The sequence below is a fragment of the Bombus fervidus genome, unplaced genomic scaffold (assembly GCF_041682495.2).
Source record: "Bombus fervidus isolate BK054 unplaced genomic scaffold, iyBomFerv1 scaffold0043, whole genome shotgun sequence".
NCBI lineage: Eukaryota > Metazoa > Arthropoda > Insecta > Hymenoptera > Apidae > Bombus > Bombus fervidus.
In genome coordinates, this window is record NW_027212606.1 from 1 (window position 1) to 16642 (window position 16642).

Genomic DNA, 16642 nt, shown 5'->3' on the forward strand with positions numbered 1-16642 from the left:
AATTGCTTTTCATGCAAAGTGTATTGCTTTAAGTAATAGCTTCAATCTTCGTTTTTATTATCATCTAGTGCATACGCAATTAACAATTTTACTGGCAAACTAAATATATGGTATATCGTTGGCAAACGTAAGGAACATTTGCGAAAAGTGACAAGTGATGTGCTTTGATAGATAAAATATAATATAAGATAATGCTACGGCGTCTTATTATTCGCATCGCGAGAGAACTTTATCTGAAAATTAATTTATAAAACGTTAGAAACGGTTGAATTTTCCTGCAGAAAGCCTGATGTTTCACATATTGAAAAACTTGTGTACTTATTTGTAAAAATAATTTTATTATTTTATATACAGGCAATACGGTACATACAACACGGTACATAAGGGGCGGTACGGTGAGGGGCGGAGCATCAGTGACATTTGATTGGTCGACAACTTGTGCACTCGGCACAGTGCCTTATGGTGGGATGAAGGAGTAATGTGGTAGGGATAGTAATATAAAATAGGCAGGTACTAGCAGCAAGGATTCAAAGTTTTAGGATTCAAAGTTCGGTATTACTGTAAGAGTGGAATAGTTTGTGTGATTGGTTCGTACGATAGTGCAGTTTTTGTAAATTTAACAATAAAAAATATACAAGTACAGGATATTAAATCCTTGTCAAGATTCCATTTGAAGAGTTGGTGAGCTGTTGTAGCGATACCTAAACATCTCATATTCGTAAGTTTTGTCTATAATATACTTCTGTTTGATCAACTGTACACGTATAATATTTCTCGAAAATAAATTAATTAAAAACGTTTTACGATTTGTAAGTCAAAATATCGTAGCGAAAGAATTTATGTAGATTGTACAGAAAGTTTCGGGATCCTTCAAACGCTTCAAATATCAATTAAAATCGCTGTAATTCTTCAAAGACAATTTTTAACTTTTGCGCTAAAACACACGGAACTGAGATTACTTCGATAATATCGGCTTGTTACAATTACTAGGTATTTTAATTTCTTTCTTTTTCGGTTTTTTTTTTTTCCTTTAAATAGGTGTGAAAACTCTACAAGTGACAATAAGGACAAGATGTTGCATATATCTAACATCCAACCTGTGCTACCACAATACGAAGAATCTCCAGAACACGAAGAATCGTCAGACGATTCAATTTCGTCTGATGTGATTCAGATACCGATACCGGCATATACCAATCGTTGGCACCGGTACCGATACCGGTACCGGATGCCGGAACCAATGATTAATCCAGTGTCGTCGGTTCCATCGACGTCGCGTGGCATTCGAAAACATCATGGTGATTTTCGTTTTGAAGCAGCAAGACTTTGGAGTTTTCGAAACTGGCTTGTACCTCTCGTTGACCCTGCCAGTCTTGCAGCAGCAGGATTCTATTATACAGGCAAAATGGATAGAGTCAAATGTTTTGTGTGTCGAGTGGTGGTAAGTCACTGGTTAGAGGGTCGTACTCCCATGCAAGTTCACGAGATATGGTCTCCAGAGTGCAGGTTTGTCCGCAATGAAGATTGCGGTAATGTGCCAATTGGTACACACCCTGATGAAATTCAACCGACAGAACGAAGAAATGGAAATATATTATGTCGTTATGGTTTAGAATATTCGCAGTCCTTTGATTTTAATGACCATCGATTTGTAACAGATGCAGAAGACCCGACGGCATATGATCTTAGCCGTTTGGGACTAAAAAAAGTTAAGAAACCACAAAATTTGGATTATATTACTTACCAATCCCGATTAAATTCATTCTCAACATTTACTGATACATCTATGAGTAAAGAACTATTAGCCGATGCAGGCTTTTACTATAACGAAAGAGATCGTATGTCTATCTGTTATCATTGTGGACTTGGTGTAGCAAGATGGAGTCCAGGAGAAAATCCATGGGCTAGACATGCAATTTCGTCTCCAAGCTGTTGTTACTTAATAACAGTTCGTGGCCACCAGTTTGTTAATGATCTAACACACCAAAACATCTACGAAAATTATGAAGAAGTAAGTAGAAAGAAAAGAAACTTACACCATGAACCATATGTATAATTAATAATTCCAATATATACTTATGTACATTACATTTATTTCAGGAACCAATAGTTGATGACGATACGAGATCCGATAGTGAAGAGGAAACTAACGAGATGACTCTCGCTGAGAAATTTGGTAAGTAATAAAAATAAAATCACAAATTCTTTAATTTGTGTGAAAACTGTACACGTATAATAAATTTTATTATATATTATATTTAAATATACTGTTTACTATTTTAGCTGCTCTGGAGCAAAAAAATAAAAAATTGAAGGATACTCGATCGTGTAAAGTTTGCACGGAACGAGATGGAACAATTATATTCCTACCCTGTGGACATTTAGTAACATGCTGGTATTGCTCGCGTGCTTTTGCACGATGCATAATTTGCAAAACAGAAATTAAAGCCCTAACTCACATATATTTGCCATAATACATGCACATCTATATATATAATTATGTACATATATAAATTAGTTTATACCTATCTTTTATATGAATATACTTTATAATGTTTTAAAAATGACGTACACACATTAAAATGTGTGACACTACGTACGGTTAAATTAAGTGTATATGTATGTATCAGGAAATGAGAAAATATTTTACTTTTAGTACTATTTCTACAGTAATTTGTAAATAGAAACATAATATTAAACTAATCAAATACATTTTTTACTTTTTCAAGTGTTACTTAATTAAACATTAATTTGAATTATTTATCTTATCTGAATAAAGTTAACTTTTCTTTTAGTAATCTAACTGATTGTTCCCTGTTTTATTGCCCTTATTGTTAGTAAAACGAAACTGTTGGTAATAGAAAAAGTGTCGTCTTTTTACTTAACAAGATTTTAAATTTCTTTTAAATATGAAAAGATTAGATGTCTCACATGCAAGTTTAATTTTAACATAATTGAGAATAAAGCTTCTTCTTAAAAGTCATATTTAAAATTTTACTACAACTTTTAGAATTTTAAATGTTGGCTATTCATTCGAAAATACGTTTTTGAAAAATTGTTAGTATAAATTGGATCTACAAGAACATCAAATAATTAAGAATAGCAAGCAATTATATATAATGGATGCTTGTAATCTTATGAATAAAAAAAAAGAACAGTCGGTTCTGTACGCTTTATTTCCGGAAAAGAGTAACCTATGTTGTGCAATTTGCGAAATTGATTTTGTTGAAGTTCACGATCCATCGGCAAAATCACATTTTTATTGGCAAACAATGAAATGCCGGTAAGTCAAGGGCAAATTCTGCGAATCAAAAACTTTGTATTCCATAATATTATACTTAATGATTTTAATGATCTTAATGATCCTTATATTTTACTACCAATAGAATTTTACATTATTTATTCATTTAATATCGGACGTTATTGCTTCACCAGTAATGGCTACAGAAAGATATATATTTGTTATAACGCATAAACAATTTTCTGAAACTGGTAGATTGGACAAAATTTTGAGAAATTTTCAACTAGTCGTATATTCACGATACAAATCTTTGTTGACTCTAAATATATTATTTCCATGATAAACTGGTTTTTATTTCTGTCAGTATCAAGGATTAAGATCAGTTGCTACAAAAGTTGATAAAAGTTGTCTTAGGTATACGATACAAACTAAGATAGCTCCTTTGTGCAATAAAGTTGATGATTACTTTGTTGAAGGAACAAAATTTTTACAACTTTATAGAAGCAACTAGAGCATTAAAATTAGATATACTTATAGGAGGGGGTAATAGAAAATCTAATTTTGTTCTTCGTATAACTAATATTAAAATAATGTGAGAAATATTAACATTAAAAAGTTTTTAGAAAGGAAAATGTATTTGCAACTTTATGCAGAAATACTTAAAATTCCATATGTAAGACTTGAAGACTGTCTTTCACCATCTATTATATCACATTTTTTAGCAGACCGTAAAGATTTATCTCGTTATAATCTTCCATTTGTACATGTGTTACCAAGGTAACAGTAAGGTATTTCATTTAGTGCAATATATATGTATATTTGGTTGAAAATAAAATTTTTTTTATTTTCTGTAGTGCAAAAAAAAAAAAAAGGCAAACTATTATCTGTATCTAAAGATCTTGCAGCAAAATGTGCTTTCAAAGATTGTGACCAATTACGTAGACACTGGAAAAATATGGTATGAACGACAATATCTATGTTTATTCATCTTGCAATTTCCCTTCAAATATTATTTATGTATATTAATATGTATAACGTTTTAGTATGGATATTATTTTCCAAAAAATAAAGATGGAATTTTATTTTATGAAATTAAATTTTCAATTTCCAAATCCAAAGTTTTTACATATCCTCGAATGTGTGTAGCAACTAGTCCATTAGAAATTATTCCACATAGAGAAAAAGAATCTAGAATTACACACTTTTTATCTGATATGCTTATGAAATTACCTGGAGTTTGCGGTAAACGGCTACAGATATCCAAAGATACTCCATTTGATACTACGGTGAGTTACACAGAATATTTAATAATTTCTATTCAATAGTCGTAAATAAAATCTATTCTCCATTATAAACAGAAACTTTTAAGTATAAAATCAAGTAACGCATCACCAAAGGACAGAGGATTGATATTTAAATCTTGTGGCCGAATGGACTGCAAACGATGCAGCTAAATTGAAATATCCTAGTTACTTTGTATATATTTCCATTGCCAATTGCTAGCATTGATGATAATAATACCCTCTTTTTCTTGGATCTTAGCTTTCACATTCTCTATTGTGTCAGAAGCTTCAACTTCAAGATTAATAGTTTTCCCTGTTAAGGTCTTAACGAAGATCTGCATGTTGCTAGATCTGGGAAACTGTACAAAAAGACAAAAAGATTATATTAATGTACGATATCGTGAAAAAATGTGCAGTGGTAGTAAATAAACTAAAATAAACATTTTCTAAGCAATATCGGTATATTTTTTCAATTTTTAATTTAAAAAAACATTTTTTATCATTTTCTAAAAACAGAATGACGGCGTCACAGAGTATAGTTTAGTTGAAAACTCGTCTAATACCTTTTTACATAAATATGGAAGAAACAGCTGTTATACTTACATTTCCTGAAATAATTTATAGAATAGGGTAGACAGTTGCAACACAAGTCCATTTAAATTTGTTTGATAAGCAAATATAGAAAAGCTTTCGATGGGTAATTCACAGTAAAGAATGTCAAATAATGTACAACATTAACAAAGAAAGTTATTATATAGAAATATTATATTATTGTTGCATAGAAAATCATTGAAAAATGTTCAGAGTAATCCTTTTATATCAATTAATAATAAACCTTTGAATTTTTCGATATACGACTCTTTCAATCGCAAGTTGTTTCCTTGGATGTTATCGTTTTTCAGATGCTGTTTAAAGCTGTTATTACATTGGTTTTGCTTTTGATATTTAATTGATTCATACAGATTAATTAGTTTTGTATGCTGTGTATTTGACCACATTGCACAGCCATTTACGAGACATTGGATACGCAGATAAAAACAAACGTGACGGACGTGACGGCGGGATGAACGTTTCACCTAACACAGACGTGAAATTGCCTTTAATGAATCGGCCGATACTTGAAAGTACCGATACTTGACAATAAACACCCTAACGGCCCCGTAGTTATCCAAATAAGGGTGGTCGCCCAGAGGTTGATGCATCATAAACATCGTATGTCGAGGTAGTCTGAGGAGCCGCTGTAAATCTTAGAATCAAGTTAACTAATATCCCGTAGATTAGCAGGCGGCCTTTGTTCTATCAGCCCGTATACCTGTCACCCGTCATACTCGATTGCATTGAAGAAAAACTCATTTAGGCTATTGAAGGTTTCATACAAACATAGAATGTTTAGAATAATAGGTGAATTTTCTCAGGAGAGATAAAGCCAATAAGAAACGCCTCCGTTATCATAATACCGTTATAAATAGAAAGATTTTCCTTTTGAAATTCTACTTGCTATTTTCTTAATAAATAGAAACGTACAGCAAGATACAACAAAAATGGAAAATTTAGAACGTTCACTTGTGGCCCTAAGAATCTTTGTTGCCTAAGACGCATGAAATGCAAAATGCTAGAGAAAAATAAAGAAAATTAAAGAAAAAGCAAGCGAAATCGGATACCGTAGATACGTCGCTACATTGAACACGAATATAAACGCTAGACATTCAATAATGAGAATGATCACTCATTTTAGCAATTTCAGGATTGTTAGTAACAAATCAGAGGCATCGACAATTTTAATGGTTTTACTTTGTCGATACTTTTTTTCGCATTTGACAAACGACAACGTTTCTTTCAATATTTTTCAAGATTTAATTGCTTTTCATGCGAAGTGTATTGCTTTAAGTAATAGCTTCAATCTTCGTTTTTATTATCATCTAGTGCATACGCAATTAACAATTTTACTGGCAAACTAAATATATGGTATATCGTTGGCAAACGTAAGGAACATTTGCGAAAAGTGACAAGTGATGTGCTTTGATAGATAAAATATAATATAAGATAATGCTACGGCGTCTTATTATTCGCATCGCGAGAGAACTTTATCTGAAAATTAATTTATAAAACGTTAGAAACGGTTAAATTTTCCTGCAGAAAGCCTGATGTTTCACATATTGAAAAAATTGTGTACTTATTTGTAAAAATAATTTTATTATTTTATATACAGGCAATGATAATACAGGACGGTACATAAGGATCGGTACGGTAAGGGGTGGAGCATCAGTGACATTTGATTGGTCGACAACTTGCGCACTCGGCACAGTGCCTTATGGTGGGATGAAGGAGTAATGTGGTAGGGATAGTAATATAAAATAGGCACGTACTAGCAGCAAGGATTCAAAGTTTTTGGATTCAAAGTTCGGTATTACTGTAAGAGTGGAATAGTTTGTGTGGTTCGTTAGTACGGCGTCGTCAATATCAGAAATGTTTCCGTTTCCGGTGCTATCGATTGATCGAATGTCGTCGGTTCCATCGACGTTTTTTCACACTCAAGAACAATATGATCTACGTTTTGAAGCAGCAAGACGCTCGACTTTTCTATACTGGCCTCGATCTTTTTCCATTCCTCCTGCCACACTTGCAGCAGAAGGATTCTTTTATACAGGCATATCGGATACTGTCAAATGTTTTGCGTGTGCAGTGGAGATAAGTGACTGGTCAAACGGTCGTACTCCCATGCAACTTCACGAGATATATTGTCCATCGTGCAGATTTGTCTGCAATGAAGATTGCGGTAATGTGCCAATCGAAGGACGTAGCCGTTTGAGACCAAACTGTATTACGAAACTAAAAAATTTGAAATATGCTAATTACGAATGCAGATTAGATTCATTCGCAACATTTCCTAATACACATATGAGTAGAGAACAATTAGCCGATGCAGGCTTTTACTACGACGGAAGAAATGATATGGCCATCTGTCATCATTGTAGCATTGGTATAGAAAATTGGAATCCAGGAGAAGATCCATGGGTTCGACATGCAATTTCATCTCCTGCATGTTGTTATATAATCGAAGCACGGGGCTGTGAATACATTAATAATGTAACAGGCCAAGATCTCTATTCAAATTCTATTCAAGTAAGTAGAAAGAAAAGAAACTTACACCATGAATCATATGTATAATTAATAATTCCAATATATACTTATGTACATTATATTTATTACAGGAAGCAACAGAAACTACAGATGAGAATCATGAGGGATCCGACAGTGTAAATGAAACAAACGAGATGACTCTCGTTGAGAAAATTGGTAAGTAATAAAAATAAAAACACAGATAGATCATACATTCTTTAATTTGTATGAAATCCGTATACGTATAATAAATTTGTATTATATATTATATTTAAATATACCGTTTACTATTTTAGCTGCTCTGGAGAAAGAAAATCAAGAATTACAGGATGCTCGATCGTGTATAGTTTGCACGGAACGAGAAGCGACAAATGCATTCCTACCTTGTGGACATCTGGCAACATGTAATTTCTGCTCTTCAAATTTCGATCGATGTATAGTTTGCCGAAAAGAAGTCAATGCTGTAGTTCGTGTCGTTTTTGCTTAATCCATGCACATCCATATATATATAATTATGTACATATATAAATTAGCATGTTCATATCTCTAATATGAATATATTTTATAGTTGTTATCAAATTAAAATGTGTTATAATATGCAAATAGAAACAATAATGTTAATAAAGTTAACTTTTTTTTTTTTTTTTTAGTAATCTAACTAATTGTTCCTTGTTTTATTCCCCTTATTGTTAGTAAAATGAAACTGTATTATACATATATATTTCAAATCATAAAAATCATAGCTTACTTTTTCTTTTATTATACTTTCATTGCTTATGCTTCGCTTATAATCTTCTCTGTTTAAAAATAGCTACCAGAAGAAAAAGATCAAAGGCAAAAACATTTGACGCAAAAGGAGAAACTATCAAAAGCTAAATCTGATATAGGTAGCAGCTCATTTTTATCCAGTATACACATATTTATGTTTCTAAATTCTGTATGATTATGTTAAAATTACATATAATTATTCTATAATTTATTAAATAGGATCAAAACAATGTTGCGGAAACAATTGCTAAAATATATCAGTTAGATCAAATGAAGAATAGTGAATCGAGTGATTGTCTAAATGTGCGTTCAATTCCGCATGATCCTAAAGCAAAAAAAAGAAAGTGTACTTAATAATAAAGTATTATCGCACATCAAGAATACAGCAATTGTACAGGCAATATGTAAATGTATGTAAATGTATCTTTATAAGTAAAAATAGAAATGTACCATATGTGTTTTTAAGTGTACTATGTTAGTATAAGAAATAATACTAATGTGCTATAACATAACATATTATATTTTTAAATTTATACATTAAATCAGCTTTAGTATATAACAAATAAAATAATAACATATAGTTAGATATAACTAATAAAAGGTTATAAATTCCTTTTGTGTCGCTGATTTTTTATGATCTATTTACCACTTGTAATATAGCTTTTCTGTCAGCTTCATTTTTTATACCAATTTCAATTAAATCTTCATTAGTTATAAGTCATAAACAAATCAAAGTCAACCTAAAATAAATTTACAATATTAATTTATAATAAAATTTTATACATACATACATACATACATATCGTTGGTGTATTTTCCCTCAATACATTTTCATCGTTCATAGTTGGAGGAACATTTTGTTGGCGCAATGGATTAAATTCAAGCACATATTCAACACAAGTATCAAGATCTTCTCTGTCTATACTTTAATATTTAAATCTTGTGACCGAATGGACTGTAATCTTTGCAGACAGTACAGTTAAATTAAAATATCCTAGTTATTTGTATATGTTTCTATTGCGAATTGCTAGCATTGATGGTAATAATAATATCTTCTTTTTCTTGGATCTTAGCTTTCACATTCTCTATTCTGCCAGAAGCTTCAACTTCAAGAGTAATAGTTTTCCCTCTTAAGGTCTTAACGAAGATCTGCATGTTGCTAGATCTGGGGGACTGTAGGAAAAGACAAAAAGATTCTGTTAATGTACAATATCGTGAAAAAATATGCAGTGGTAGTAAATCCAAAAATAAACATTTTCTAAGCAATAGCTGTAAATTTTGTTAAATTTTTAATTTATAAAAACATCATTATAATCAGCTGAAATTTTGTTAAAAAAAAAAAAATGATGGCGTCACAGAGTATGGGTTACTTGAAAACTTATCCAATACATTTTTACATAAATATGGAAGAAACAGCTGTTATACTTACATTTCCTGAAATAATTTATAGAATAGGGTAGACAGTTGCAACACAAGTCCATTTAAATTTGTTTGATAAGCAAATATAGAAAAGCTTTCGATGGGTAATTCACAGTAAAGAATGTCAAATAATGTACAACATTAACAAAGAAAGTTATTATATAGAAATATTATATTATTGTTGCATAGAAAATCATTGAAAAATGTTCAGAGTAATCCTTTTATATCAATTAATAATAAACCTTTGAATTTTTCGATATACGACTCTTTCAATCGCAAGTTGTTTCCTTGGATGTTATCGTTTTTCAGATGCTGTTTAAAGCTGTTATTACATTGGTTTTGCTTTTGATATTTAATTGATTCATACAGATTAATTAGTTTTGTATGCTGTGTATTTGACCACATTGCACAGCCATTTACGAGACATTGGATACGCAGATAAAAACAAACGTGACGGACGTGACGGCGGGATGAACGTTTCACCTAACACAGACGTGAAATTGCCTTTAATGAATCGGCCGATACTTGAAAGTACCGATACTTGACAATAAACACCCTAACGGCCCCGTAGTTATCCAAATAAGGGTGGTCGCCCAGAGGTTGATGCATCATAAACATCGTATGTCGAGGTAGTCTGAGGAGCCGCTGTAAATCTTAGAATCAAGTTAACTAATATCCCGTAGATTAGCAGGCGGCCTTTGTTCTATCAGCCCGTATACCTGTCACCCGTCATACTCGATTGCATTGAAGAAAAACTCATTTAGGCTATTGAAGGTTTCATACAAACATAGAATGTTTAGAATAATAGGTGAATTTTCTCAGGAGAGATAAAGCCAATAAGAAACGCACCCGTTATTATAATACCGTTATAAATAGAAAGATTTTTCTTTTGAAATTCTACTTGCTATTTTCTTAATAAATAGAAACGTACAGCAAGATACAACAAAAATGGAAAATTTAGAACGTTCACTTGTGGCCCTAAGAATCTTTGCTGCCTAAGACTCATAAAATGCAAAATGCTAGAGAAAAATAAAGAAAATTAAAGAAAAAACAAAAGAAGATAGATACGTCGCTACATTGAACACGAATATAAACATTAAATATGAGACATTGAATAATGAGTATGATCACTCGTTTTAGCAATTTCAGGATTGTTAGTAACAAATCAGAGGCATCGACAATTTTAATGGTTTTACTTTGTCGATACTTTTTTTCGCATTTGACAAACGACAACGTTTCTTTCAATATTTTTCAAGATTTAATTGCTTTTCATGCAAAGTGTATTGCTTTAAGTAATAGCTTCAATCTTCGTTTTTATTATCATCTAGTGCATACGCAATTAACAATTTTACTGGCAAACTAAATATATGGTATATCGTTGGCAAACGTAAGGAACATTTGCGAAAAGTGACAAGTGATGTGCTTTGATAGATAAAATATAATATAAGATAATGCTACGGCGTCTTATTATTCGCATCGCGAGAGAACTTTATCTGAAAATTAATTTATAAAACGTTAGAAACGGTTAAATTTTCCTGCAGAAAGCCTGATGTTTCACATATTGAAAAAATTGTGTACTTATTTGTAAAAATAATTTTATTATTTTATATACAGGTAATGATAATACAGGACGGTACATAAGGAGCGGTACGGTAAGGGGTGGAGCATCAGTGAAATTTGATTGGTCGACAACTTGCGCACTCGGCACAGTGCCTTATGGTGGGATGAAGGAGTAATGTGGTAGGGATAGTAATATAAAATAGGCACGTACTAGCAGCAAGGATTCAAAGTTTTTGGATTCAAAGTTCGGTATTACTGTAAGAGTGGAATAGTTTGTGTGATTGATTCGTACGATAGTGCAGTTTTAGTAAATTTAACAATATAAAATATACAAGTACAGGATATTAAATCTTTGTGAAGATTCCATTTGAAGAGTTGGTGAGCTGTTGTAGCGATACCTAAACATCTCATATTCGTAAGTTTTGTCTGTAATATATTTCTGTTTGATCAACTGTACACGTATAATATTTCTCGAAAATAAATTAACTAAAAACGTTTTACCATTTGTAAGTCAAAATATCGTAGCGAAAGAATTTATGTAGATTGTACAGAAAGTTTCGGGATCCTTCAAACGCTTCAAATATCAATTAAAATCGCTGTAATTCTTCAAAGACAATTTTTAACTTTTGCGCTAAAACACACGGAACTGAGATTACTTCGATAATATCGGCTTGTTACAATTACTAGGTATTTTAATTTCTTTCTTTTTCGGTTTTTTTTTCCCCTTTAAATAGGTGTGAAAACTCTACAAGTGACAATAAGGACAAGATGTTGCATATATCTAACATCCAACCTGTGCTACCACAATACGAAGAATCTCCAGAACACGAAGAATCGTCAGACGATTCAATTTCGTCTGATGTGATTCAGATACCGATACCGGCATATACCAATCGTTGGCACCGGTACCGACACCGGTACCGGATGCCGGAACCAATGATTAATCCAGTGTCGTCGGTTCCATCGACGTCGCGTGGCATTCGAAAACATCATGGTGATTTTCGTTTTGAAGCAGCAAGACTTTGGAGTTTTCGAAACTGGCTTGTACCTCTCGTTGACCCTGCCAGTCTTGCAGCAGCAGGATTCTATTGTACAGGCAAAATGGATAGAGTCAAATGTTTTGTGTGTCGAGTGGTGGTAAGTCACTGGTTAGAGGGTCGTACTCCCATGCAAGTTCACGAGATATGGTCTCCAGAGTGCAGATTTGTCCGCAATGAAGATTGCGGTAATGTGCCAATTGGTACACACCCTGATGAAATTCAACCGACAGAACGAAGAAATGGAAATATATTATGTCGTTACGGTTTAGAATATTCGCAGTCCTTTGATTTTAATGACCATCGATTTGTAACAGATGCAGAAGACCCGACGGCATATGATCTTAGCCGTTTGGGACTAAAAAAAGTTAAGAAACCAAAACATTTGGATTATATTACTTACCAATCCCGATTAAATTCATTCTCAACATTTACTGATACATCTATGAATAAAGAACTATTAGCCGATGCAGGCTTTTACTATAACGAAAGAGATCGTATGTCTATCTGTTATCATTGTGGACTTGGTGTAGTAAGTTGGAGTCCAGGAGAAAATCCATGGGATAGACATGCAATTTGGTCTTCAAGCTGTTGTTACTTGATAACAGTTCGTGGCCACCAGTTTGTTAATGATCTAAGACAGCAAAACATCTACGAAAATTATGAAGAAGTAAGTAGAAAGAAAAGAAACTTACACCATGAACCATATGTATAATTAATAATTCCAATATATACTTATGTACATTACATTTATTTCAGGAACCAATAGTTGATGACGATACGAGATCCGATAGTGAAGAGGAAACTAACGAGATGACTCTCGTTGAGAAATTTGGTAAGTAATAAAAATAAAATCACAAATTCTTTAATTTGTGTGAAAACTGTACACGTATAATAAATTTTATTATATATTATATTTAAATATACTGTTTACTATTTTAGCTGCTCTGGAGCAAAAAAATAAAAAATTGAAAGATACTCGATCGTGTAAAGTTTGCACGGAACGAGATGGAACAATTATATTCCTACCCTGTGGACATTTAGTAACATGCTGGTATTGCTCGCGTGCTTTTGCACGATGCATAATTTGCAAAACAGAAATTAAAGCCCTAACTCACATATATTTGCCATAATACATGCACATCTATATATATAATTATGTACATATATAAATTAGCATGTTCATATCTCTAATATGAACATATTTTATAGTTGTTATCAAATTAAAATGTGTTATAATATGCAAATAGAAACAATAATGTTAATAAAGTTAACTTTTTTTTTTTTTTTTAGTAATCTAACTAATTGTTCCTTGTTTTATTCCCCTTATTGTTAGTAAAATGAAACTGTATTATACATATATATTTCAAATCATAAAAATCATAGCTTACTTTTTCTTTTATTATACTTTCATTGCTTATGCTTCGCTTATAATCTTCTCTGTTTAAAAATAGCTACCAGAAGAAAAAGATCAGAGACAAAAACATTTGACGCAAAAGGAGAAACTATCAAAAGCTAAATCTGATATAGGTAGCAGCTCATTTTTATCCAGTATACACATATTTATGATTCTAAATTCTGTATGATTAAGTTCAAGTTACATATAATTATTCTATAATTTATTAAATTGGATCAAAACAATATTGCGTTGATAATGGCAAAAATAAATCAGTTAGGTCAAATGAAAAATAGTGAATCGAGTGATTGTCTAAATTTGCGTTCAATTCCGCATGATCCTAAAGCAAAAAAAGTGTACTTATTAATAAAGTATTATCACACATCAGGAATACAACAATTTTACAGCCATTTCGTATGTAAATTCCCGCTATGGGGAACAGCAGCAATGAGCCATATAAGCAAAATTGGGACAATACAAGCTAAAATTCTTAGAACGATAGTAAACGCCCCATGGTACGTTAGAAACGATGACATTCGGAAAGACCTGGGAATACCAACGGTCAAGGAGGAGATTAACAGATTCGCAAGAAGGTACAGAGAAAGAATAGAAAAGTACCCGAACCGACTGTCAGCGGCAACGGTCAACACATCAAACATAGAAAGAAGACTAAAAAGGAAACACCCAACAGACCTCACAAAGGATATAACCTAGCAAACACGACGATGGTACCCCGATGGGGGTAGCCACCCACATGCTATATTTTTATTTTTATTTTTTTATTCACTAAGATATAATATTTTACCAAGTGTCCTTCTGGACAAATTGTAAAATCCAAACAAATAATTAAAAAAAAAAGAAAAAAAACAAAAAAAAAAGTTTCGTATGTAAATGTATGTAAATGTATCTTTATAAGCAAAAATAGAAATGTATCATATGTGTTCTTAAGTGTACTAAGTTAGTATAAGAAATAATACTAATATGCTATAACATAACATATTATATTTTTAAATTTATACAATAAATCAGCTTTAGTATATAACAAATAAGATAATAATATATAATTAGAACTAGATATAATTAATAAAAGGTAATAAATTCTCTTTGTGTCGCTGATTTTTTATGATCTGTTTATCACATCTAATATAGCTTTTCTGTCAGCTTCATTTTTTATACAAATTTCAATTAAATCTTCGTTCAATACAGTTAAATTAAAATATCATATTTAGTTAGTATATAATATAGAGTAATAACTAATATACCTCTGCAAAGCTTACGTTCTTTCTACTTTTTGAACAAGTTAGCATCACTTCATCTTCATCTGCATTTACGAATAATTGTTTATCTTTTGTTTCATCTTTTATATTCAAATTAATTTCCTCATTACGTTTAGTTTGTGTAAAATATATATTTGGAGAAGTAGGTAACAGTTTGTTCAGATTTCTGCGTGATTTGTCTCTAAACTTAATGCACAAGGTTTTAAAAGTTCTTTTGAATCTTTTATGACATTGTTGTTACAGTTGACATTATTGCACATTGTAGTATCGAATGTAACTATCGGTATGTTATGAACATTTAAAGGAGACTTATTACTATTATTTTTATTTACTAATTTGGAAAGACTTAAACAGTCCTTGTTATCTGGTTCATTTGCTTTAAGAATGTGATCAGAGTTATCATTCCAATAATCTTCTGTGTTAAAATATTTTGCCAAATTTTTTATTTCTGGTACTATTGACTGCTTCATCATGCACTGTAAGCATAGTCATCTATTTGAAAATTAATGATAAACATGGATAAAAACTCTGCCAACAATATTATGTATCGTTATCGTATTAATTTTAAACAAAATGCAATATCTTACTACTTTTTGAAACATTAAATCCTAATTCTATTAATCTAAAAAATAAATTTTTATCATTTTTCATAGCAGCAATGCAAAATGGTGTAACATCATCATTTAGAGAATTCAATAGTGCTGATGGACATGCTTCATATATAGTTTCAAACGTATCTTTATTTATTGCAGCTGCCAATCCAAAAACAAACATGCCTACAAACGAACAATAATAAAGAATTTACTGATATAACAACATTATATATTTTCACACAATACATTAATTGTTTACCTAAATCAGTTGATATATTATATATATAACATGATATAATAGGTAATATATAATATAACATAATGCTACAGCGTCTTACTATTCGCATCCCGAGAGAACTTTATCTCAAAATAAATTAATAAATTGTTAGAAACGGTTGAATTTTCCTGCAGAAAGCCTGTGTGAGATGTTTCACATATTGAAAAAATTGTGTACTTATTTGTAAAAATAATTTTATTATTTTATATACAGGCAATGATAATACAGGACGGTACATAAGGGGCGGTACGGTAAGGGGTGGAGCATCAGTGACATTTGATTGGTCGACAACTTGCGCACTCCGCACAGTGCCTCATAGAGGGATGAAGGAGTATTGTGGTAGGGATAATACTATAAAATAGGCACGTACTAGCAGCAAAGATTCAAAGTTTTAGGATTCAAAGTTCAGTATTACTGTAAGGGTGGAATAGTTTGTGTGGTTCGTTCGTACGACGTCGTCAATATCAGAAATGTTTCCGTTTTCGATGCTAACGTTTAATCTACTGTCGTGGATTTCATCGAAGTTGCGTGGCATTCAAGAACAACATGATCTTCGTTTTGAAACAGCGAGACTCTCGACTTTTCGAAATTGGCCTCTATCATGTTCCATTGACCCTGCCAGACTTGCAGCAGCAGGATTCTTTTATACAGGCATATCGACTACAGTCAAA

The 16642-nt window shown here is 31.7% G+C and overlaps 2 protein-coding genes and 1 long non-coding RNA gene across 3 annotated transcripts; 1 reads left to right on the forward strand and 2 right to left on the reverse strand.

The window, feature by feature from the left end:
* The first annotated feature begins 7023 nt into the window (after window positions 1-7023).
* On the forward strand, window positions 7024-8766 carry LOC139997261 (E3 ubiquitin-protein ligase XIAP-like). Its single transcript, XM_072021583.1, has 3 exons — window positions 7024-7647; window positions 7737-7781; window positions 8632-8766. Exons 1-3 carry the CDS (start codon window positions 7024-7026, stop codon window positions 8764-8766), a joined length of 804 nt encoding a protein of 267 aa, XP_071877684.1.
* A 145-nt stretch (window positions 8767-8911) lies between these two features.
* Window positions 8912-15262, reverse strand: LOC139997256 (uncharacterized). The gene is made up of 3 exons (XR_011802683.1): window positions 15102-15262; window positions 9212-9374; window positions 8912-9152 (listed from the first exon to the last, which is right to left on the reverse strand). It is a non-coding gene; the product is annotated as an uncharacterized lncRNA (long non-coding RNA).
* LOC139997262 (uncharacterized) lies at window positions 15260-16014 on the reverse strand. Its single transcript, XM_072021585.1, has 3 exons — window positions 15954-16014; window positions 15672-15877; window positions 15260-15577 (listed from the first exon to the last, which is right to left on the reverse strand). Exons 1-3 carry the CDS (start codon window positions 16012-16014, stop codon window positions 15260-15262), a joined length of 585 nt encoding a protein of 194 aa, XP_071877686.1.
* Window positions 16015-16642: the final 628 nt, after the last annotated feature.

Bases quoted from the DNA above. Each gene is read 5' to 3' on its own strand.
- LOC139997261 (XM_072021583.1), top strand. From the start codon at position 7,024: ATGTCGTCGGTTCCATCGACGTTTTTTCACACTCAAGAACAATATGAT. The intron at 7,648-7,736 runs GTAAGTAGAAAG...TATTTATTACAG, and splicing joins TCTATTCAAATTCTATTCAA to GAAGCAACAGAAACTACAGA. The intron at 7,782-8,631 runs GTAAATGAAACA...TTTATTAAATAG, and splicing joins ATCATGAGGGATCCGACAGT to GATCAAAACAATGTTGCGGA.
- LOC139997262 (XM_072021585.1), bottom strand. From the start codon at position 16,014: ATGTTATATTATATATTACCTATTATATCATGTTATATATATAATATA. The intron at 15,878-15,953 runs GTAAACAATTAA...GTTCGTTTGTAG, and splicing joins TAATATATCAACTGATTTAG to GCATGTTTGTTTTTGGATTG. The intron at 15,578-15,671 runs GTTTAAAATTAA...CTATGCTTACAG, and splicing joins GTAGTAAGATATTGCATTTT to TGCATGATGAAGCAGTCAAT.